The sequence below is a fragment of the Haliotis rufescens genome, unplaced genomic scaffold, assembly GCF_023055435.1.
Source record: "Haliotis rufescens isolate VD_foot unplaced genomic scaffold, xgHalRufe1.0.p SCAF_5, whole genome shotgun sequence".
NCBI lineage: Eukaryota > Metazoa > Mollusca > Gastropoda > Lepetellida > Haliotidae > Haliotis > Haliotis rufescens.
The window spans coordinates 46,492,259-46,519,213 of NW_025964223.1; the positions used below are offsets into that span (position 1 = coordinate 46,492,259).

General features: G+C 38.3%; 1 protein-coding gene across 2 annotated transcripts in view; it reads right to left on the reverse strand.

Moving 5' to 3' along the window:
- Positions 1-16,593: 16,593 nt before the first annotated feature.
- The window catches only part of LOC124137172 (3-oxoacyl-[acyl-carrier-protein] reductase FabG-like), a 47,296-nt gene continuing 36,934 nt past the window's right edge, over positions 16,594-26,955 (reverse strand). For both annotated transcript variants that reach the window (XM_048383957.1, XM_046503374.2), the window contains exons 7-9: positions 21,055-21,091; positions 18,541-18,604; positions 16,594-17,419 (exon numbers count right to left, since the gene is read on the reverse strand). In XM_048383957.1, coding sequence (XP_048239914.1) covers positions 17,261-17,419; positions 18,541-18,604; positions 21,055-21,091 — 260 coding nt within the window. In that variant the 3' untranslated portion in view covers positions 16,594-17,260. The remainder of the gene's footprint in view (positions 17,420-18,540; positions 18,605-21,054; positions 21,092-26,955) is intronic.

A 26,955-nucleotide genomic window follows, 5' to 3' on the forward strand; every position in this document is an offset into this window, starting at 1 on the left:
TATAGAGTTTATTTCCTCCAAGTTTCAGGCCATAGGCCCATAGAACATACATCATCTTAATAAAGTGTCTGCATAAATACATGAAAAGAATATAATACTTAAATAATACATCAGTGAATTGTGAGTGACTCGCGTAATCTAAAAGCGTGGTAGATATATTTAGCAAGTTGTGTAATAGTGTATTTACATTTAGATGACATAAGATTTACAATAAAATATGTATTGAGCTTAGTAACTATGGTTTCCAAGACTCAGTTTTTCTAGTAATCTGGACAACCAATCTTCCGTGATTGTCTAACTTTGGGGGAATTATAGTATTTCCGTGCTCAGTCAAGGTGACTGCATCTTTAGTCTTATAAGGCTGGTTTGATATTAAGACGTTCTCGTCAATTTTATAGTCACAGTGACTTATTTTAGAGATAAGATATCCCCGTTATTTAGCCTAGCCGATGTTATTCACTCAATAGAGTGTTGAGTATATTAACTCTGGTGTTAATTGGTCGTAGCCGACTTAGGTGGTTGTCTCCGCATCTTGTCTGTACCTTGTCAAAGTGTTGTTTTAGCTACACTCATTCGATACTTCTTCACTTTATACAGACGAAATACAATTTAAGGTGCAAACAGTATAAGATATAATACACATTTTTTTTTTGCTTTTAAACAAAAGCAGTTTTAACATAATTGCACATTATACATGTTGGAGTATTTATGTTCTTACAACATTGGCATAAAACAAGTACTTTGCTGTATTCATATTGATAATAGGGTCTTGCGATGACAGTAGTGTATTAAACTTCAGAATATTTGGAAAGATGTAAAATTTAGATTTTATGTAACTTTGCCTAAGATGGCTATACGCTGGACAAATTAACAAAAAGTTATTTTCATTTTCGATATGGTTTAAGTTACAAACTCTACATTTTCTAAATTCACGAGGAATATTATAATGTCGTCCACGTTCAATTTCTAAATTGTTAGAACTAAGCCTAAAATGAGTCAATGTTGTTCTGAATTGATTTACTGTAATACTACTCAAATAGTTCTCACATAAAATGGATGTTTTAAGCTGTGCATAATAAGCCAGTTTGGGGCTTTCAGATAAATCACTATGCCAAACCTGAGAAAAGTTGTCTTTTAACCGTTGACGTAACGGCCTGTCCTCATTTCGCCCTGTTACCTCTATATTTAAAAATACGGTTTTATTACCACATGCTTGAAAGAACCAGACATCACCAAATTACATCCTAATCTAAAAATAACAGTTTTAAGTTTCGTTTCCCAATTTACGTGCCCTTGTTCATCGTACAAGCGCAACACATTGTAATATTTTTTGGGTAAGCGGGATTCCTGCATATTTAAAAGAGACAGCCAATATTTGACACATTTCAAGACAGCAAACAACCGGATAGAGTATCTACCACACTCGCCTAACACCCCATTATTTGAAGTGTATAACTTTACATTTAAAAGACGCTTACAGGCATACAACTGAACGTTTTCTAGTGGTTCCATGTCACTTAACCCCCGCCAAATTTCGGCCCCGTATAAAAGTATTGGTGTGATCTTTGCATCAATAATTTGAAGTAAAAGTGAAATGTACCAGATACGCTGTTGTACACGAACACAAGCTTTTACTTTACTGTAGATGGATTGTAACATAATTAATTAACTTTTTTCATTTTCGATCAGAATTCATTAATTTATGTGATTGAGCAGTCAATATACATGAAAATATGCTTGTTATATTAATATAGTGATGTATTGTTTAGAATTCTCCAGCTTATAACAGGTTAGCTTTAGATTACAAGAATGTTATGAAATGCAACATATATTTATATTAAATCTTTACCACTTGAAGAAATTACCTGTTGACATTTTTTAGATGAGACTGTTAAAAGTTATTGTCGGAAACACTCCAGATTAACAATGATTGAAGGGGCACTGATCTAAAGCAATTCCCCGGGACTGGTTGTTGCCTTTGTTATCGTTTTTTCCCGTGAGTACCCGGATGATATAGCAGAAACCTAGACTAGTTCGCGACCTGTGCTGCGGAATTCGTCAGCACGTTTGTCACTTTTATTGATAGTATAAGGGCGTATGGTCACGTCTATCATCAAAATGAATAACAGTTTTGGAAATAATAAGGAAATGTAGGTATCTTTGTGGGTAGCATCGGTAATGGGGAGGAAATTTTGATAAGTCACTTGCTTGGTTATTGTGCGATTTTCGTCTACACTATTTTGACTTGCAACACAAAATAAATATTTCTCCAGAGCATTGCTTATTTTATCGTGTTTATATTTTTTGCAGTCAAAATGTGCAACATTTTCACTTAGGAAATTTATTATAAGCCTGAATATTCAGTTAGTTTACAAACTGACAGAAAAAATATTAAATGATAACGAATTCCAAACATTTTTATGTTTAATATCATCACCAAAAGACTGAAAATGTTACGATGAAAAGTACATTTCTGTATTGTTTGGCTTATTATCCTACATAATAATCTAGTGTAATGTTTATAGGCCCCTTTGATCCTCCTAATCAGTTTTATCTGTTAAAGAAATGGACAGATTTTTCAGTCAAAATGACTGAAATATTTACACATTTTATAAATTGTCTGAGAGAATCACATTTTACAAATTGACTGTAATATATGCAGGCTTACAAAGGAAAATACTTGTGAAAACAACGTCTATCGCGCATCGAAGAATTTCCCAACCAAGGCGTAGAGGAACAGGAATGAATCTGTCCAATGCTACAGCAAATGAAGGAGACAAAATGCAAATATCATAATTACAAGCTACCAAATTTATGTGTATATGCAGCTTCCTTGTTCGAGGAAGGTATCCGTGAATATCCACACAAAGCAACAATATCCCACAAGTCTGCAGCTGTACAAAGAAAGAACAAAGAACCCGTGTTCATGGGTCCTACTATTTAATGTCCGAGGACGCCCGGGAATGTCCGGGAGGTTTCATCAGACGTTCCGGAGTTTAAAAATACAGTTTAGTCAATAAAACTTGAAATAGAAGTAACAGTAACAGGAAGTTTCTGGCCGCTGTCAAACACGTACGCCAGTTGATATTCTCACCATCTTACCAAACTGAGAAAGACTCCGTGAGAAACACGTACAACATAAATACTTCTATTCTAAACATTCGCAGTTTGTACTCCAAGCTTGCAACACCCCTCCAGCCTTACAAGCACCCCAAGCCAGCACACCTTCGCCTGATAGCCAGCTTACTTACTTACTTACTTACTTTGGAGATTTAACATGCGCTTTCCGACTGATGCGTATTTCGCACACGGGCCCGGCTAGGCCATTTAATGTGTTTCCGAAAGGGGCGAAAGTGGTCTGTGCAACCCAAGAGGGGGGTTTTAGGGGTTGCTTATATAGAATTTGGGAATTTTGAGATATGGAATAGATGCCGATTGGGGAGGAGAACTAACGGAGCTGGGTATGGTGGATGTTTGTTTGTTTATGTGATTTTGATTTGGTAGGTTATTGTGTTTTTAGATGCGTTTTATTAGTTCCGTTTTTATTAAGAATATGCCTAAGGCCTTGAAGTTTTCTAGTTTATTTTGTGGGTTTAGTATTGCTTCTAGAGTTAGAGCCTTGTTTAGATTGAGGGTGGTTTGTAATGCGGTTCGATGTGTTAGGTAGTGTGTGCAGTGGATGAGTGCGTGTTCTGGGGTTTCTGGTTGTTTGCAGTGTGGGCAGTTACCTGTAGTGTGTTTTTTAAAATTTTGGTTATTTAGGTTGGTGTGTCCTGTTTGGAGTTTAGTGATTACTCTGTCGATTTTTTTGGATGGATGGAGAATTTTTGGTTTGGTTAGTGGTTTGCTGAGCACTTTTTTGATTTGGCTATTTGAGTTTAGATATAGGTTATGCCATTTTTTGTGATTTTTTGCTTGTTTACACTTTTAATTTCTGATTTTGAGATGGGTAAGTTTAAGCTTATTTCTGGGATTATGAGGGATAGTTTAGCTGCTTTATCGGCGTTTTCATTACCGTATATTCCTACGTGGGCGGGTATCCACAAGAAGGTTATTTGTTTGCCTGCCTTAGTTAGGTCGTTGGAGATTTTAAGTATTTGATTTATTAATTTAGGTCGGTTTTTGGTATTTTTGTTTTGGAGGGCTTGCAGTCCACTTAGGGAGTCGGTAAGTATTAGGATTTTTTGGTGTTTTTTGGATTCTTGATTATGGAGGGCTGAGGCCATGCCCATTAGTTCTGCCGTGAATATTGATTGGTTGTTTGGGAGTCGGAAGGATTGTGTGGTTTTAGTTGGTTGTGTGGTATGGACTCCGAAACCTGTGTGTTTTGAGGTCGGTTCTGAGGATCCGTCCGTGTAAATGTGACACCAATTTGCCCAATTTTCGTGTATGTATGCTAGTGTGGTAGTTTTAGCTATGTTTGGGTCGGTTTGTTTATTTCTTTGGCTAGCTAGTGTTGTGTCTATTTTGAGTATTTTAAGTTTAGGGGTGAAGATATTTGATTGTTTGCAGTTTTGTTTAAGATTTTTAAACCGCTTTGATCTGGGTTTATGATGTTATTTTGGGTTAAGTAATGTTGTAATCTATTTTTAGCCATTGATTCCATTACTTTACATAAGTTTGAAGTTAGGGATATTGGTCTATATGAGTTAGCTTGATTAGCTGGTTTATTAGGTTTAGGGATTGGTATGACTAGGGCCTGTTTCCAGGGAGTAGGAACCTGTCCGTTTAGGTAGATGAGATTGTATAGTTTGAGAAGTGCCTGGAGTAGTTTCAGGGGGAGTTTTTTAATTATTTGGTAAGAAGTTAGGTCTAATCCTGGGGCTGTGCCCTTTTTCCTGTTTTGGATTACATAGAGGAGCTCCTCCATTGTGTAGGGTTGATTTATTTCTAGATTGTTATTGTTTGGTTCTTTTGTGGGTTTGTTTTCTGTTTTAAGTTTATCTTGGAATTTTTTACTGAAGTTGGTGTTACTGCTAACGGCCGAAAAGTGGTTGGCGAGATTATTTGCTTTTTGGGCGGGGTTGGTTGAGTTGTCAATGTTAGGTGTTTTTTTATGTCGTTTTAAGCCTCTGATGGCGTGGATTTTGCGCCAGACCATTCTGGCATCTGTACGGTTATTTATACCTTCGCAGAATTTTTTCCAGTCTCTACTTTTGGCTATTTGGACTAGTTTTTGAACCTGGTGGTTTAGTTCGTGGGCTATGTTAAAATATTTGTAGTCGCGTTTTGCTTTATTGAAGGCTGATTTACGTTTTCGTCTAGTCTGTTCTATTTCCTCATTCCACCATGGTACCGTCGGTTTGCCTGTCTTAGATGTTTTGAAGGGGATGGAGGTTTTGGCTGCGTTTATTATATAGTCTGTTAGGTTTTTACAATAGGTTTCTGGATCATTATTTTCTATTTCGTTTAAGTTAGCTTCGTTGCAGATATCTTGGAATTGGTCCCAGTTAGCTTTATTGTAATGGAATTTTGGTTCTTGGTTTTCTGTTTGGATTGGTACGTTGGTATTTCCTATGGTTATGTTTATGGGGAAGTGGTCACTGATAGCCAGCCCAAGGAGAACCTAATTATAAACTCACACTTCCATCCTGTCATCCCAATCACTACTCCACACAAACACCCAAGCCAAGTTCCAAACCTTAATCCACAAAACAAACACCCTCTCTCTCCATAAACCTAAACACCCCACTCACACACAAAACTCTTAAATCAAAAGTTAAAACACATCTCACCAAGCCAACCACTCAATCTACACCTCACTTCCCAAACAACTCACACTAAACACTGCTCACCGCCTACAACCACAACACCCAAACACATCTCAACTCACCCAAACCAAACACTCATAAACATGACAGACACACGCATCATCTAACACGCAGACACCCCATGGCCAGATCCTGACTTACCCACACCCGCGGGAGCGCACAACACTTCCGGGAGGACAGTCGAACACATAGTCCCGGACGAGTATGGCTCAGACATGGAACATACCATCCCCACCAAACTCGCCTAAAAAAACACAAACCCCATAAAACGCAAGCTCGACTCATCCACACCACCACCTTCTCCCACACCCATCCCGGGTTCCTTCATCACCACCTTCGCACTATACTCTTCTTCGCCTCAGGCTCAGCGTCAATCCTAACTAAACAACTCTCAGCAGATAGGATAGGTAAATGGTTTAAACGCGAAAAAATCCATTACAGCAACATCAAAAAAGCAAATAAAGGTTACCAAATAATATTCCCAAATCAAGATTCCTTCAATGCAACTAAAAAATAGTAGTACTACAAATATTTCACGCAACCGTAACAAAACAAATTCCAAATTGGCAGCAATTCACCCGTGGGGTAATAGGAGTAAACAGACGAAGACATAGAACTCTACACCCAAGAAATAAACGCAAATTAATGCTTAAACCCTCAACCCCAAATAACCAGCACCCGCAGGATAACCTCAAATAGAAACGGCAAAACGGTCCCTATCTCAATCGTTATTGTAAACTTCAAAACACCTGCTAAATTTCCTGAAGCCCCTAAACACACCTCTTTCGGTGCCCACACAAAACTAGAAGTTCAACCATACATCAAACAGGTTAAACAATGTTCTAACTGCCTAAAATATTACCACACGGCCACCCAATGTACATTAAAATTTTTTTTGTAAAAAATGCGCCCAAACCGATTGCCCAGGCACATGCTCTCCCTTGTGCATCCATTGCAAATGCATAAAACATACATCACTCTCAAACCAGTGCCCGCACAGACATACCCTAACACAACAGGGCCAACAAACACATAAACATAGATTCGGCCAAAATCCAAACAAGAAAATATGCACCACCTACATCCAAACCTCTCCTCCCCACACCACACTCAATACACAAACTCCCGGATTCTGACTGGGGCAACCACATAGAAACCGCACCCACCACATCCACACAGCTACCCACCAACTCCCCCATACCACACACTCCCATAACATCAACACCTGCATGCAAAGCAAACAGCAAAACCACAGACACACAGCGACCCATGGCTTCCATGGCTTTGCACATGTTTGAGGTGAGTGAGATCGGTTGATAAGAGTTTGGTAGGGCTTCGTCTTTCCCTTGCCTTAGCAGCGGGATAACTGCAGCATGTTTCCATCCTTTTGGGACTTCTCCTTTGGACCATATCGTGTTATACAACTCAGTGAGTAAGCCTTTGGTTTGATCAGGTAGGTTTTTCAATATCTCGTAGCTGGTTGTGTCAAGACCAGGTGCTGTGCCTTTTCTATGTCGTATCGCATCATCAAACTCTGTCACAGTAAATGGTATATTGTATTGCCTCCCCAATGGAAAACAATAAAAACCAACCTAAACGACGACGACGAGTATTCTTCCACCGAGGAAATAATACATAACCTTCTCAGCCCCCAAAACAAACAAAAACCTCAAGCGCAAAACTCCTCAATTAGCTAGTACTAAAACTCTAAATAACCTCACACTACTCCTAGCCTACATGCATAAGCAAAGCTCACCAAATGCTAGCACTAAAGCTTTTCACTCAGTAGCGCAAAAACTAAAACTCACAACTCTCCCCTTCGAGGTATTTCTCTTCCAACTAAGGGAGGCTCCCAATTAAACAAAACCTAAAACTCAAAACAAACTAACAACCTCTCATCCCCCCAAAATGGAAGACTAAATATATTTCAGTGGAACGCCAACGGATTAGCCTCCCACGGCAAGGAATTAAAAGCTAAATTCAAACGAGACAAAGGTCCACACATAGTCTGTATACAGGAAACTAAATTCTCTACTAGATCTAAATTCACTCTACCAAACTATAACTCAATACGAACTGACCGAGCCAAAACAAACCCAGGTAGAGCCGGAGGCGGCCTAATCATATACGTCAGGGAAGACTTACACTGCAAAGAACTAAAAATAAACACACCAAACCTAGAAGCAAACGGTATTCAAATAACAATTAACAACCAAAAAATTAATATCATAAATATACACCACTGGGTAGAAAAACAGGTCAAACCTGAGGATTTAAACACGTGCACCCTCCTCCAAATAGGCAATAAGTCTACAATCTCCTAGGAGACTTTAATACCCACCACCCTACCTGGGGTATAGAAGATAAAATAGATAAACACGGAAAACTCATCTCAGAAGGATAGAACAAAATGACCTAATACTACTAAATAACAACCAACCAACTAGATACGACAAAATACACCACAAAATGTCAGCTATCGACTTAACCATATGCACCCCAGATGTAGCCCTAAGTATTCATTGGGAAGTACACGGAGTACCACTAGGTAGTGACCACCTCCCCATAAATATAACTATAGGAGACGTAAACATCCCAACACCAACCCAAAACCAGGAACCTAAATTCCACTACAACAAAGCCGACTGGGACAAATTTCAGGAAATTTGCAAACAGGCTAACCTAGCTGACCTAGAGTGTAACGACCCCGAAATCTACTGTAAAAACCTAACTGACTATATAATAAACGCAGCTAAAAACTCCATTCCTTAAAAAACAACCAACAAAGGCAAACCCTCGGTTCCTTGGTGGAACGAGGAGATAGAACAAGCCAGACGTAAACGCAAATCCGCATTCAATAAAGCCAAACGTTACTTCAAACACCTATAAATAGCACACGAACTAAATCGCAAAAGTACAAAAGCTTAGTTAAAACAGCTAAAACTAGAGACTGGAAAAAACATTGCGAAGAAATTGACCATCATACAGACGCCAGAACAGTTTGGCCCAAAATCCACGCCATTAGGGTCATTAAACGTCATAAAAAAAACCTCCCAACATAAACAATTCAACAAACCCAACTCAAAAAGCTAATAACCTAGCAAATCACTTCTCGGCCGTCGGTAGTAACAGCAACTTCAACCAAAAATTCCAGGAACAACTAAAAGATAATAACCTAGAAATAAATCTCCCTTTCACAATGGAAGAACTACTCCACGTCCTACAAAATAGGGAAAGGGGCACAGCCCCAGGCTTAGACCTTACTTCATACCAGATTATTAAACAACTACCACCCAAACTCTTCTAAAACTCTATAACCTCATATATCTACACGGACAGGTCCCATCACCTTGGAAACAAGCTTAAGCCCTGGTCATATCAATCCCAAAACCCAATAAACCAGCTGACCAGGCTAATTCATTCAGACCAATCTCCCTAACCTCCAATTTCCCAAAGAATAACCAATTACCTAAATGAACACAAAATAAATAAACAAAACAATAAATCATCCAATATCTTCACTCCAAACCTTAAAATACCAAAAATAGACACAGCACTAGCCGATACACTAAATAAACAGACCGATCCTAACATCGCTAAAACCACTCTAGCACACAGGTTTCAGAGTCCACATCGCACAACCAAGCAAAAACACCCAATCTTACCGACTCCCAAACAACCAATCCATATTCACGGCCGAACTCATGGGCATGGCCTCAGCACTACACAATCAGCAATCTAAAAAAACACCAAAAAATCCTCGTCCTAACCGACTCCCTCAGTGGACTACAAGCCCTCAAAAACCAAAAACCGCCCCAAACTAATAAATCAAATACTCAAACGCTCAAACAACTTAACTAAGGCAGGTAAACAAATAGATTTCATTTGGACTCATCTTGGAAATGAAAACGCCGATAAAGCAGCAAAATTATCCCTTAAACTCCCAGAAATAAGCTTAAACTTACCCAGCTCAAAATAAAAAATCAAAAGTGTCACTAAACAAAAAAAGCAACAAAAAATGGCAAAATATATACCAAAACTCAAATAGCCAAATCAGGAAAGTACTCAAAAAAACCTATCTAAACCAAAAATACTACACCCATCCAAAAATAATCGCCAGAATAATTACTAAACTACAAACAGGCCACACCAAACTAAATAATCACCGTAAAATAGCTAATCTACACACAACTGCCAACATTGCAAACAACAAGAAACACCAGAACACGTACTCATTCACTGCACACACTACCAAACACACCGAACAACACTACAGACCACCCTAAATCTTAAAACCGCACTTACATTAGAATCAATCCTAAATCCACAAAATAAATTAGAAAAATTCAAAGCCTTTGGCATATACCTAATTAAAACAGGACTAATTAGTCGCATTTTAACCCCAAATAAAACATTAAAACCAAAACTACCTAATCTAACAACCACCCAACAGACACAGCTCCCTTAGTTCGTCCTCCACCCACTCTTGGCATTCATTCCAAATCTCAAAATTTCAAAATTACTATATAAGCAACCCCAAAAGCCCCCCTCCTGGGTTGCACAAACTCACTTTTCCCCTTTTCGGAAACACATTAAATGGCCTGGCCGGGCCGTGTGCGACATACGCTTGCAGTCGGAAAGCGCACGTTAAATCTCCAATATAAGTAAGTAAGAAAGTAAGAAACCGAAAACCTCGACAATGGGATTGTTTCGTTGTGGAAGAGAAATCCCACCAGGACAATCAGCAACCCTTGCCGGGTGTGCAACCGTGGTTGTCGTAAGGGCGTGTTTTATAAGCAGTGCAAGGCGTGGCACCACCCTAAGTGCGAGGGACTCACAGATAAGAAGTTCGAAGAATTGTCTGCCAGCAGTGGGGAGTATTGCTGTACATCGTGCAGATTCAACTACAGTGCTGTACTGGACAAACTTGAGGAAGCTGCATCCCTCGGTAAGTTAAAACCCCCGACTCTTTGCACTTTTTTGTTGCTGTTGATTTAGATAGTTCGTTTGAATTCTTTATGCAGAACAATGATAAATTATAACACTATGCAAGATCTACACACCGATAAACTACTTAGTTTTTAATTTAGATGTTAGTTTTGGAATACAGTTTTATATACAGTATTTTATGACATTGTCGGAGAGAATCAATCAATACGCAATTCATCAAACCACCAATTTGTTACAATAACAATAATTTATGGTGTCGGCTAATCCAATTACTGCCACTACTCACTACTTAGTATATAGTATATACTAACCCTTGCGAACACAATCTGCAATCGCCTAAACTTGCGTTTTTTTTGTTATTTTAAAGGTATTGAGAGTCTCATTACGGAAGTCCAAGCCCTGGTTTCCAATTTGCCTGAACTGACTGTAAATAACAAACCGAACAGCGTGACCACACGTTCTGTTGATGAGATTGCTGCGTCAATTATTCAACAGTACGGTGGTAAGATGCCGGAGAGTCCACTGAAGGTGACTGGAAACGGGAACTGTCTGTTCAACGCTGTCAGCATTGGTGTCTTTGGGTCAGAAACGTCTTCTCCGGTCTTCAGCGAAACCCCGATTGACATGGATTTCAGCCAAATAAAGGTACCATGATCTTACAAATTATTATGTAAAAATGTTGATTAGAAAATGATAAGTACGCCAATTATTGTCCTAATATGAATTAAGTTGTCTCATCGGCGTGTATAGACAAACCAGTGCATGGTAGTACAACATAAGACTATTCACTTTACAGGACGTGAACTGTTCCGGTGCTGCCGCTCCTGCAGATGAAACGCTGGACCTTGATCTGACGTCACTCGATGTAAGCGCATCTTTCATCTAGTTTCGAGTTTATATATAGAGAGAGAATTCGTCACTTTTTGCTTTCAATACGAATCTACGATAATGTCTCAGACGAGGTTCATATTTTACATTCATATTAACACACGTGACGAATTCTATTCATAACATTTCTATTTAAATTTAATTCGCACCCGTGCAAATCCGGGGAAGACTAGGTCTTCAACAACCCATGCTTGCGACTATGCTTGTCGTAAGATGCGACTAACGGGATCGGGTGGCCAATTTCGCTGACTTGGTTGATGCATGTCATCGATCCCAATTGCATGGATCGATGCTCATGATATTAATCTCTGGATTGTCTGGTCATACGTACGCGTGGCTTATGTCAGGGACATCTCTCTCATTTATATGATATGATTGTTTCAGCATACAGTCAACCACACAGCAGTCGAAATAATAGCACCTCTAAGTGTCCACCATGGAGGATTCATCTGTCACTCCAAGTAAAGATGAGCTGTCCCTTCAGGATTCATCACCAAGTGTCCGTGGTTCCCTATCCAACAGTGGAGGGTTCATGGACGTCCCGGAGTCGTTTCAGACAATAATCAATGCGAAAAACATTCAGTCAGAGATTTCTGTAGGAATAAAAGAAAACGAAACATTTATCTGTGACAACTCTCAGAATATATCCCGCAGATCCATGTCCGGTCGAAGTAAATTTGTAGATGATTGTGGTGTGTGGGGAAAGGGGTCGACAAAGAAACAGTTTTATCACTTTGTCAATGGCAAATTTACATACTTAGAGCAAAAGGAAGGATTTTATTGTGTAATGAAAAAAGGGATGAGAGTACCGATGGCAATTCAGCCGCCAAATAGCGAAGTCCTAATTGTTAAACGCTATTATAACACACTGAAACGATGTGCGGACTATCACAAGCGGGTGACTTGGATTGAACCGTTTCCCACCGGCCACACTCCAGTTCATCCGCAAGTAGTTATTGTCGAATACACTGGCACGTTTCCCGAGGTAGGCCTATTTCGTGTGTATAAAGGTTGCAAATCTCTGTAATAATTTTGTCAAGAATGAAATTAAAATCTAAATATTCTAAATAGTAGTCTTCCAGTCAATAACTGCTCAAAGGCGCTTCTGTTTTCCCCCGATCAAACGATCTGTATGCGTTCATTGACGTCAGTCTGACCACCCTGTGAATTATAGAATCCAAGCTGTATACTCATGCTGCTGAGAGTTAACATTACAGGTTCGCTCAAATCGTTTTATTTCAATTTTACAGTCCTGTGCCATTCACGGAAATTCAAAAAAGTCTACCGCCGAGTTTGTGAGGACGCCCCGACACCGTCATCGAGCAGATAAGAGAAGAGGTGAAGACACAGCCTGCACGAGATGTATACAATAAGCACCTGCGGCAGGGAGAACAATCAGCTGCAAGAGATCTGAAACAAGTACAAAATTTAAAACCGTCAGTGAGAAAAGACAAGGGTACCAAGCGACAGAACACCGCAGACGACCTCATCAGCATCATTAACGCGATTTACACCGAGTTCATTCAAGAGATTATTCAGTGTAAAGGAAAACCGCCGTCAGTAATTTTAAACACACAGGATCAAATTAAGGAATTAAAACAGTTCTGTAAAAGTGTCTCAGAAAAGCCAGTTGTAGTTGGAGTTGACAGGACGTTCAATTTAGGGGCATGTTTTGTGACTTTATTAGTGTTTCAACATCCGAACTTATACAGAAAAGGTACAGAGACCCATCCAATAATGCTAGGTCCCCTTTATCGTCACTGGGATGGGTCATACCTAACATATTTCAGATTTTGTTCATATATCCAGGCACTTCTAGATTCTAATCTTGGGGGGACTCACACACAAGGGAAACAACTGGTAATTGGATCTGATGAAGAAAGGGGCTTGATAAAGGCCCTCCGAAACTGTTTCCCCGCTTCCACACACATTTTATGTGAACGACACATAGAGCAAAATATAAAAAGACACCTTCGACATCAGGTTGGCGCTTCAAATCAGCAGATACGACTCATTCATCAGAAACCTTTTGGACTCTCCCGACGGGTGAATAGCAATGACTCCTATCAGTTGGAACTAAATCAAATGGAACAAGCGTATAGTTGACAAAGTCATCTATATCCCCCGCCCATTTTAACACGTTATGGTCCCAAACCAGGTAACTGACCCAACATTTCTCTTAGCCCATGTCAAAATAGCTGCAATGGAAATTCTAAAATAAACATTTCTAAAACTCCTTAATATCAAATGGCACTAGTTCAGTATGCGCTTTATATATAGACATGCAATGTTTGGCAAGGAAATATTTAACAGTTTATTTGTTATACTACTTAAGTAAACCAATCCTATATTAAAACTTAAATCCAACTTAATGTCATGGAAACATAAACAATAACAATTTCTAAAAGTGCTATATATCAAAAGGCACCATTTCAGTATGTGCCTGGTAGACATGCAAAGTTTTGTAAGAAAGTATTTAAGGGTTTTTGAGTTACACTCTGGAAACGAACACCACCCCTGTAGAACCTTAGTCCAACTTATTGCCATGGAAACGTGAAAAATAGAAATTTCTAAAATTCCTAAATAGCAAGAGGCACCAGTCCAGTATGTGTCTGGTAAACATGCACAGTTTTTGTTGGAAAGTATTGAATGGGTTTTGAGTTATGCTCCGGAATCAAACCCTACCCTATAGAACCTAAGTCCAACTTGTTGCAATGGAAACGTAAAAAATAAAAATTTATAAAATTCCGAAATAGCAAAAGGCACCAGTTCAGTATGTGCCTAGTAGACATGTAAAGTTTTGTAAGAAAGGATTTAACAGTTTTTGAGTTATGCTCCGGAAACGAACACCACCCTTATAGAACCTAAGTCCATCTTGTTGCCATGGAAACGTAAAACATAAAAATGTATAAAACTCCTAAATAGCAAAAGGCACCAGTTCAGTATGTGTCTGGTAAACATGCAAAGTTTTGTAAGAAATTATTTAATGGTTTTTGAGTTATGCTCCAGAAACGAACAGCACCCTTATAGAACCTAAGTCCAACTTGTTGCCATGGAAACGTAAAAAATAAAAATTTATAAAATTCCTAAATAGCAAAAGGCACCAGTTCAGCATGAGTCTGATAGACATGCAAAGTTTCGTAGAGAAATATTTAACGGTTTATGAGTTATGCTCCGGAAACGATTTCGGGACGCACACACGCACGCACACACACACACGCACACACACACGCACACACACACACACACGCACGCACGCACACACACACGCACACACACACACACACATACACACGGACAGAACCCATTTCTATATCCCCCACCAACTTCGTCGGGGCGGGGGATAACTAGAAGACTTTGTTTCAACAACTGTTCCCGATTCCAATTCCTACCTTTCTAAAGTCATTTAAACTATAAAAACTGACATTTTCCTTCCTTCAAAAGAAAGACCAAAAGCAGTTCCGTTACATTGGACTAACAATGCCTGTGAGAGCATGAACAACATCATCAAATTAGGTACCAATTGGAAATCATTGAAAATGCCGGATTTAACTGACAAACTTCACACAATTGTAAAAATCCAGTATGCTGACATGCCGCTGCCCTCTACGACAAAGGCAACTACCAACTAACACGTGGATGGCAGGCTTTAAATTGTCTAATGCCTGCTGGACATCAAAAAGCCAACATGAGAAAGACAGACATTTTCGGAAGTTCCTCAGATGTCAACAAAGCATTACTGTTTCGTGGGATGGTCGCCTCAACATCCCCAAGACACCACAGACAGCCCGAAAACGTAAACAACGAAAGAGGATTCAAAACAGCAAAGACGTTCGCTCTAAGAAAGCAGTATTTTCAACAAAATAATTCATGTACTGTAGGAAAGTAGGAAGTAAGTCAGATAGATATGATGAACATTGATTATTATTTATTAAACATCTTATGTATTAATTTGTAAATAAGTACGCAGGTTAGAAACCCATGCTTGCCGTGAGAGGCGACTATGCTCGTGGTAAGAGGCGACTATGCTTGTGGTAAGAGGCGACTAACGGGATCGGGTGGTGAGGCTCGCTGACTTGGTTGATGCATGTCATCGTATCCCAATTGCATGGATCGATGCTCATGATGTCAATCACTGGATTGTCTAGTCCAGACATGATTATTTACAGACTGCCCCCCATAGCTGGAATATTGTTGAGTGGGGAAAAAAACAACAAACAAACTTAACATACGTCCCGTGAAGATCTGGGTGAGAAATAGTCTTCAGCAACCCATGCTTGTGGTAAGAGGCGACTATGCTTGTACGAATCGGGTGGTCAGGTTCGTTGATTTGGTTGATTGGATTGTCTGGTCCAGACTCGATTATTTACAGACCGGCGTCATATAGCTGGAATATTGCTGACTGTGGCATTAAACAACAAACAAACACACATTTTTTACATTGTCTGTAATTACTTTTACGTCCGCCTTGTTGGATAAAGAACAAAACCTTTATGGCCCGTTCAATATTTGTTTTTATTTTGCTGTGTGTTCTATTTATTTGTACGCCAGTTGATATTCTTACGATCTAACCAAACTGAGAAAGACATGTTTTATTGAGTGCACTGTATTTTCAAACTACCGGAAGTCTGATGAAAGCTCCCGGACGCTCCCGGACGTTCCCGGGCGTCCCCGGACATTAAATAGTAGGATCCTGTTTTTACATCGGCACTTCATGCCATGATATGAGTGTATTCCCTTTGTTTTAGTAAACCTAGACATGTAAACACTCACTTTTGACATATCCACTGTGCAAGATAACAGTGATTAATCAATCAATGAATTTTCTGTTAATCCTTTGATGACTAGGAACGATCTGTTAATTTACAAAAAAGTAAATCAACTGATCATTCATCTCTTGAAGTTTTCTTTTCTTAGAAATACATTTTTTGTACATTTGAAAATTCCACTCTTGACATTCTCCAACAAATCAATAAAATAACACTTTCCAAAGACAGTTTATTGCATATTTAAATCAGAAATACTTCGGAAGCATTGTGAAGCATACCGGTAATCACAAATGAATATTTCTCTGTATAACATACTGCAACAATGAAGCTCCAACTAATCAGATTATCTTTTTATTCTATCATGACAAGTGGTAGAAAATACAGTCTTCCTTCCTTCTTAAACATTCAGATGATCCCCAGCCATGCTACAGTCACACAGTCATGTGTCATGAATTACATTGCAGGATAAATTACCACATGTAGAAACATATGGTATGTTTAAAAAATAAATATATAATCATTTCACAAAATAAAGGTTGACTTGTAGAGGAGGTGAGGTGAAACAGGCTTTAACAATATGTTCAAGATTACTGCACTTACATAACAATGTGATGTGAAGTTCCTTGTATCAGTCCAGACTTGTGTCAGTTTGATAGTGCAAACCTTCTGAGATACAATATTAATGCTGCAGCTTAACATGGATACCCCACTCAGACACAGTATACTTGTATATACATGTATGCCATTCAGTCAGAAGATAATGCCTCATGAACTACATTGCAGGATTAATTACCACATGTAGAATCATGTGGTATGATTAAAGATAAAGTTAAAAGCATTTTTCCACTGAACATAAAACATCACAGTACAACTTCAGTAGGTTTATCTTGGGCACATTGCATGCCTCCCGCCATCACAGGGCACCTGTGCCCCTGTCATGAAAGAGGCATCATCGGAAGCAACAAAGGCAATGGTTTTGGCAACCTCATCTGGATTTCCCGGGCGTCCCAGTGCATGGGTTTCCTTTGACCTTTCAAGGAACTGTAAATAGAACAGGAGAAGTAGAAATCCATTTCAACACGTTCAGCATCATATTATCAATAACATCTGGTGTTTCAGTCTTGTATTATTTACATAAGGTATCACATCATGATTCATCATTCCTTATTGACAATGTTCATCTGATTGTGGTGACCGAAATTGGGTTTAATGTTGCATTCAAGATTCTTTCGCTTATGTAGTGGTGTGTCTGTGTGTGATGGTGCATGCTCATGTAATTGTACCAGTCCGGACTTAATGCTGGTTTTATAATGCTAACTAGCCCACTCTGATACCATGCTCCAGTGTAACAAGGATACCCTACGCAGACACCTTATACCAACTCCGCAGACACCTTATACCAACTCCGGGCCAACAAGTCCTTGTTTTATCCACTTAATGCCGAGTGCCAGGTAGGGTCACAACAAATACGTAGCATCTTTTAACGTCTTTTGGATCGAACCACGAACTTTCTACTCTCAAGGCATAAAATCGATCCACAGGTGGTTGGCAGCACTTGCCATATTTTCTTACCATCAAAAAACGAATAAGATGTACTTGAGTAAAATTTCCTTCCACAACCACTGATGAGATAAACGGATCAACATTGGTAGTATCATCAGAATCACTACTGGCAAAATTACTTCATTTAAAAAAAACCCAGTTATTCTGACATAAAAGCTGTTCTTATCCAGCTGTTCTTATCCGAAAAACCTGAGGCCAAATTATTCTTTCAGCATTTTCTTAAACAATTTTATTTTTGAATTCCTGGCTCCCCAAAAAACACTATTAAATGGTCGGTCCTCAAATGATTGGTAAGGCATTTACAAAAGGTGACAAAACCGGGTACATAGAATTTTAATTTTATAATATCAATCAAAAGTATAAATAGTCTGATGTGTTACAGATGTCAACTCTTGCTATTGTAATTGTGATTGACACACAGACATCATTAGTGAACGTGATTTATATTTTGAGCAAAATGTCATTCTAACCAGACCCGTAATAATGGTCACAAATGGGTCCAGGGTAGTTATCATAATAGAAACTGAATAGACAGGATAACTGTCCCTCAATCAAGGATAATATCATGGTGACATCTCAATTCAACAGTGTTGACATACCTGTGTATATTTCGCCTCATCCAGACCTCCACGCTTCTGTAGATTGGTGAGGATTACTCCAGGGCTGGATGGAAAGCATGGTGTCAACACTTTATATGTAATACATCAGTCAAGTAAGTTGCTACACAGGATGCAGGAGCAGTAACACAATCATTTGAATCATAACACTGTGAGGCGAGCTATAATACCACTTTGGGTGAGTGAGTGAGTGAGTTGGGTTTAAGGCCGCCTTTAACAGTATTCCAGTTATATACCAGTGTGTCAGCTTAACGTAGGAGGAAAGCCTGAAGTGATGCAGGTCTCAGACATTTACCACTTCGGTGAAACCAACGAGCACGGGTATGGTGCTGACAAACCTAGAAACATAATCGGGGGGGAACCAGGATTCGAACCCACAATTACAGGTTTCTGGCGTAGCCAAGGGACGCAACTCTGCACAGGGAATCGCCACGCCTCAGACGACTTGGCCATGCATGCCCTCATGCACCACTTTAATCAGTATGTATTTCTGTTACACTCTGGCCTGTCAGCTTGAGATGGGTGTTTAGCCTAGGAATCAAACACAATACTGAAAAACACACTGGTTAGCTGATAAACATTAGCAGTCATCCAAAAAATACTTTAATATCAGCATATCAGGTATTGAAAGGGAAGAGATCCTTTATGTAGTTTCATGTGTCAGTTAATATAAACTATGATATGATAGATCAAGTTTTAGTTTATCCAGTTTTAGCTCATGCAGACTTTGCCACAATGGATCAAGTTTTAGTTCACGGAGACTATGCCACAATGGATCAAGGTTTAGTTCATGGAGACTACGCCACAACAATCAAGTTTTAGTTCATGGAAACTATGCTATGATGGATCAAGGTTTAGTTCATGGAGGCCATACCAAAAGGGATCAAGTTTTGGTTGATGGAAACTATGCTATGATGGATCAAGTTTTAGTTCATGGAGACCATGCTACAACAAATAAAGTTTTAGTTCATGGAGACTATGCCACAACGGATAAGTTTTAGTTCATGGAGACCATGTCACAATGAATCAAACTTTAGTTCATAGAGAAAATGCCACAACGAATCAAGTTTTAGTTCATGGAGACCATGCTACGACAAATAAAGTTTTAGTTCATGGAGACTATGCCACAATGGATAAGTTTTAGTTCATGGAGACCATGTCACAATGAATCAAACTTTAGTTCATAGAGACAATGCCACAACGAATCAAGTTTTAGTTCATGGAGACCATGCTACAACAAATAAAGTTTTAGTTCATGGAGACTATGCCACAATGGATAAGTTTTAGTTCATGGAGACCATGTCACAATGAATCAAACTTTAGTTCATAGAGACAATGCCACAACGAATCAAGTTTTAGTTCATGGAGACTATGCCACAACGGATAAGTTTTAGTTCATGGAGACCATGTCACAATGAATCAAACTTTAGTTCATAGAGACAATGCCACAACGAATCAAGTTTTAGTTCATGGAGACCATGCTACAACAAATAAAGTTTTAGTTCATGGAGACTATGCCACAACGGATAAGTTTTAGTTCATGGAGACCATGTCACAATGAATCAAACTTTAGTTCATAGAGACAATGCCACAACGAATCAAGTTTTAGTTCATGGAGACTGTGCCACAATGGATCAAGGTTAAGTTCTTTGAAACTTTGCTATGATGGATCAAGTTTTAGTTTATGGAGACTATGCCATGATGGATCAGCTTTTAGTTCATGGAGGCCAAGCCACAATGAATCAAGTTTAGTTCATGAATACTATGCCATAATGGTTAAAGTTCATGGAAACTATGCCATGATGGATCAAGTTTTAGTTCATAGAGAATATGCCACAACGGATCAAGTTTTAGTTCATTGAAACTATGCTATGATGGATCAAGTTTTAGTTAATGGAGACTATGCCACAAAGGATCAAGGTTTTAGTTCCAACATCCATAAAAAAAAATGAGAAAAATATTTTAAAGTTGTGTCCTCTGTACTTACATACCGGTATTTATTAAAGATAATATGAAATTAGACAACATTTAACAAATCTGATTTAGACCAATAATACAAACATATACAGAAAAAGGCATATATATAAGTCTTAATAATCCAGGACTCAAAATTACAGCAATATTCAACACAACTTCTATGACTTTCAAACAACTTGTTTATTCTAATACTTCATTTGCAAGATATTGATGGCTGGCCTATCACTGTCTTATGTCCTACATACAGTTCACCTGGCCAGACACAGATGCCCCACTTCATCAGTCTCCAGTGCTCAGATCAACACATGGGCTTCAAGGTCACAAACCACCATCACAACCAGCCAAATAGGAAAGATCATCACCTTGCATTAGCTGCACATTAAAAGACTTTGGTGTGAAGTAAGAGATGACATAAGAACAGGCTTGGTAGTCACAGACATTCTTCCTGGTATGTTTAAGTGGGCACACAAATATCAAGCGACTGTGCTGAAAGTAGCATGCATGTTGACATATACTCACTTCACACTGTTCACACGAACTTGTTTTGGTGCCAGCTCTGAAAGACAAGAAGTTTCAGATGTAACATGTAGTCAGTGTTTGAAACAAGAGCCTGCACGTAGGCTTGTGGTAGGTGGATCTCGTGTCGGACCCGTTGTTTCAAATCTGTAGGGGTTCTTAATGGCCTGAAGTAAAGTGCCAAGTCGTTGTATAAGCTGCAGTATCTTAAATAAGGGTCTAAGAGTTAAGTCAGGGTCTGCACCAAGTCTGTCGGTTCTGATGGTATTTTTCTTATTTCAAACAGTGCATATAGTGTAACTTGTTGCTTGCAGATGGAAAATTTAACACTATTAAGTGCTGGTGAAGTAGTTGTGTAAAGGACATATTTTCCTGAAAGTTGGGAAATGTAGCACCAAGTAAAGAGGTCTCACCACAGTTGACTGCAATTCTCTGAGTAATTCTTGGTGCATACTCAGTCTGTGACTTAAGCCACAAAGTTTGGTCTATTAGGTTCAACTGAATATTAGTCCACACAAAAGCACTAAAATCTACTGAAAATAAGGCTAAGAGCCAATTTCGGGCAAACAAACTCAAAAGTTTTTGGCACGACTATACTGATGGACAAAACTAAGAGAACACATAAGTATTACAGAGATGATAACAGCTGCATTCAATCAGCAGCTTCAAAGCCAAACTTTTGGATTCTATGGTTTAACAAAAAAAATTGTGCAGCTCAATATATATATTTGACTATGTGGCAAAAAAGTGTTAAGGTTGGTAGGTGTTGTGAGAAAAATTTAATAAAGTCTCTCTTCTAAAAAAGCAGTATATTTACAATCTAATATACTAGATATTGCATATACAACCATCATCTGTAAAAAAGGCTTCTTTCTCTTTTTATGTGTTTGCAGTGGCAAGAGACTATAAACATAATGCATTCCATAAAATATTATTCAAAAGGTTTAACAGTTACTATTAGATGTGTTTACATGTATCTTTTAATTTCGTAAATCCAAAAGACATACACAGAACTGTTGCACAAATGAAGACAAACCTAGGTTATAAAAAAAAAATTATGACTATTTTGCCATAAGATTGGTCCCCCAAATACATGTTATATTTTGCCTTGACCTCCTCACCCACAATGAATAACCAGTCCCAACATTATGTTCAAATTTGTAATTATTTTCATGCTCCCACACCCCCATCCCTACAGTTGTGACAAATTTGGTCATTTCCACTCTTTTGCTGTGTATTGTTTATGCCCAGCGAGGTTTCAAAACGCCATACTCATGAACTGATGAATAATAAGGACATTAATAATGGTGGCTAAGTAATTTGTGAAATCCCTTTCAGTTTAAATCATTATGGTGAGTCTATAACATATTAAATGATGCTTTAATGTTGGTAATCAGGGAAACTGGACTAGTACCAAGGTTGCAAACATGGGTAGCAGTAGCGACAGTAACCATATAACTCTGCTGCTCACAATATAAGTTTCTGATTTTGACTTGTCACTACACAGAGTTGTTACGACGTAAATTGTAATAAAAAGGTAAATTGTAATACTCGCAGCAAATTGTAATAATTTTGACGTAAATTGTAATAATACGTGACATAAATTGTAATACGCAAATTTTAATAAAAATTGACGTAAATTGTAATAATCTCTACTTGGGGTAATATGTAATAAATTCTTACGTAAATTGTAATAACCTTACTACCGTAGTGTCCAAGACGCCAACTGACTAGAAATGATCTTCGTCAGTTGAGCTTGCGATTTACATGTACAATTCGAGAAATACTGTGTATGATGACAAACGTACAAAACTGTTAAGTTAGGGATGGTTGGTATAGGCTTTAGCGTACAATCGTCATTAAAGGGTGGTGTCAACATCGATAAATTTACATGACTGAAAGATCCATCCTCGGGTTCAAAATGATGGGTTACACAACCGTATATTCGACAAATAACTTAATTGTGACATATTGTTCAATACTCTTATAAGGCTATTCAAGATGTTTTTTGCATGACTTGCTTCAAACCTCCAATGCAAATAGACATAATTTCAGGGTCCAGTTGCACAGAGCTCTCTTCGGTAACTCGTAACTCAATGTTATTGCAATGGACTCCTAGCTAAGCTACTATTGGATGATAAATCAATTTATCATTTAACTAAAGCATTTATCCATGACATAAGCTTATGACATAAAAACATGTATGTCATATCCCAATGACATAAGTATGCAAATTAGATATGCAAATTAGATAACCGGAAGTGGGACTTTTTTCGCCGGTGCACGTGAGTAGGTGTTTACAAACAACATAGATACCTTTGATGTTGGAGACATTATTTCAATTATTCTACAAAAGTCTGTTCAAGTATTTTGTTTAAAATAATCCGGGGAACTTTTTTTCTCAGCGAAGGAATATGCCATAAAGGAGTTAAGAGGTTGTTTATTTTGGTTTACACGGCCATGAAAAACATGTATCACTACGCACGATCTATACGTAAGATTTCGACAAGTTGCTGATGTAAATGTTTAATGTAATTATTCCTTAATTGGGAAGCAAAAATGTGAAAATGATAGATAGAATTCATCACGAGTGTTTTTTAATATGGGAAATATCAACCTCGTCCCGTTAATCGGTATTTGCCTCGCCAAAGGCTTGGCAAATACCGATTAACTTAAGACTCGGTTGATATTTCCCATATTAAAAAACACTCGTGATGAATCCTCTATTAACCTATTTGTCGAATAGAAGTACCTAATGTAATCCATCATTTTTAACCCGAGGATGGATCTTTCGGTCATAAATTTCGATGTGCACAGTTGCTAGAGTATCATTCTAACAATACAGAAATGACACAAGCTGCACGTAAAATAATTGATAAAGGTTGTCCTTGCGGGTTCACATACCAACATGTACATCGCCCAGGACATTGTCATTATTTGCTTTACATCCTCCGAGCAACGTTAAAAGAATTGAAACTTTAATCATAATATATTGATATTATGTATATGAACATGTATAAATCAGCTTGCACACAGACTACTGCAGAATGACATGTCATCCATTTGCTAGTTTAGTTTAGTTTAAACATATTTTATTCACAGAACAAAATGAGAACTGTATTGGGGACAAGTTCTTGCAACTTAGTAAACCCTTCTCCGCATAAAATATGAACAAATATACAGTTGTAAAATAAATAAATTTGCTTCAGTCATTAAAAGTCAGACTTTCCACATTTACACATCAATATATTTGTGTAAGTTTGTTACGTTATAATTATTCCATTGTGTATATTACTACCTACTTTACCAATTGAAATATGATTTAATTAGGTTAAATATGAACAATTATGAGGAAAATCGTCAATAGGATATATTACAATTAAGTACAAAACACACAGAGTGTTTCTCAAATAAATAAGAAAACTAAGTTCATTCTAGTAATTAATCCTCTTCTGGAGAACCATAGAAATGAAATTCCAATGTGTTTATAGTTTGCAACATTTATCTATTAAATTAAAGAATTATTCCAGCATTATAAACGTAAAAATTTTCCGCCGCCTTCAGCGCAACATCATTACATTACTTTATTCTTATTTGTTGCTATTTCTGTATATGAAGTTAATGGCTTCAGTTCAGCACATTTTGCTATTTAAATCCTCGACCATGCCTGTTTCAGGGTAAAGACTTCAATGAGAATTGTTCTGGTGTCCGAACATTCTCTTCAAGACTGTTCACCATTGATTCCCCACCAGTAGTGTACATAGAGATAGACAATTGTCCTCTCACCAGATACCCCAATGTTATTCAGATGAATGAACGAGTATATACACTATTTGCTTTAGTGTATGGCAATGGGGGTCATTTCGTGGGATGTGTGTGTGTGCCAGGCAAAGGTTGGTACAGTTACGATGGCTTGGAAGTATACCACCGATACGGGCCGGGACTAAAGAAACAGCTATTACCGCGTCCTCCACCAGGCTACAAACAGGACTACTGTATTTATGTCAGGGAATGAAAAAGACTATTATAACGGGTGTTCTATAGCTGTTCATGTTATAATACACCACAGGCTGCATTTGCTGAAATATGATTGCATATTTTACTCTATAATAAAATTGCAAAATTACCATCTGAAATGAATAGTTTGTTCAGCTGTATGTTACAAAAAAATAGTTTGTTAGAAATGGCTTCAGAAAAAAATAGTTTGCTGAGAAAACAACTTCCGCCCCCCCCCCCCCCCCCCCCATAGAAATCAAATGGTCGCTCCCTTACCAATAGCAATATATCGATATTTCGATTTATCGTGACACCCCTAATGTATATAACTGTGGATTTGTTCTCAGCATATGGGGTCATTTTCATATTTATCATTTTTGGAAATGTGACTTAAACTTTTATTTCTGTTATAATAACGATCTGTTAACATAGTGAAAGGTCTAATTAATATTCATGAGTCTGCTCAAGTGTACGCGTTGTAACATTTGGATCTAGACTATTATCCCATATTTGGTTATCACGTGACCTCACGGGAAAAGTGTTTTTTTAAACTAAAGATTTTTTTAAAAACAAGACAGATAATTTAATCACAAATACTAAAATATTGTTGATAGCAATAGTTATTTGAATACATTTTTCATCTGTACTTAATTATTGACCATAAAAAAATTGGATATCGATCGTCCAAGAAAGCAAAATGGCGGTCAATCAAGATTCAATATACGACTAGCTACTGAAAACAATAAAATCTGCAAATCCTCATTGTATGTCAACCAAGTGAAAGTCGTTAGCCACGACTTACAAAATGATCGTCCAGACTTTGAGGGTTTGGCAGATCCGCTCGACTGATCTGCATCGGTCGACTGGCTGTCGTCACGCTTTCGCTTCTTGTCTGAGGTTACGTACCGTGGCATTGTGAGGATAATGAGGTACATCGATGATGCAAGGTATTAATGTACAGTTGTAAACACCTTTCACTCAAATTAACAAGATGTTCTCAGTAATTAATCCTCGATTAATCAGTGTCAACTCAGTTTATTGCCTATTACAGTGATTGACCGATTGGACTATCATGTAGGTACGATGTATTTACAGCAATCAAAACAAACAAAGCTTGTCAGTGTAGTTAATCTTCATTGTGTTGCAACTGCAGACAGAAACTGCTCAGTCCTAACTGTTGATCATGTCCGGTCAAAATTTAAGAATGTCCGGACAATACTTTTTAAAATGTCCGGTAAGCAATATGACGGTTTCCGGACCCCTGCTTAAAAGTGACCATCAGGTCTATAAAATACCTAAAAATGATTGTCTGGTGCTGAGATGACCATGTATGCTGAACAAACACTGGAACTTGAGCAAATCAACTCAAGAGTGCAGCTTCTGTTGTTTGTTTGTTTATTTGTTTGTTTAATGCTGCACTCAGCAATATTCCAGCTATATGACAACGGTCTGTAAATAATCGAGTCTGGACCAGACCTTCCAGTGATTGACATCATGAGCATAGATCCACGCAATTGGGATACGATGACATGCATCAACTAAGTCAGCGAGCCTGACCACCCGAAACCATTAGTCACCTCATACGACAAGCATAGTTGCCTTTTACGGAAAGCATGGGTTGCTGAAGACCAATTTTACCCCGGATTTTCACGGGACGCAGTTTCTGTTGTAAGCATATTGCATTATCATTGTGTCATTGTTCCAGGACAAAGATAGTTGTTTTGTTTAACACCACAGTCAGCAATATTCCAGCCATATGACGGTGGTCTGTAAATAATCGAGTCTGGACCAGACAATCAGTGATTGACATCACGAGCATCAATCTACACAAATTGGATACGATGACATGCATCAACCAAGTCACTGAACCTGTCAGTCGCCTCTTACAACAAGCATGGGATGCTGAAG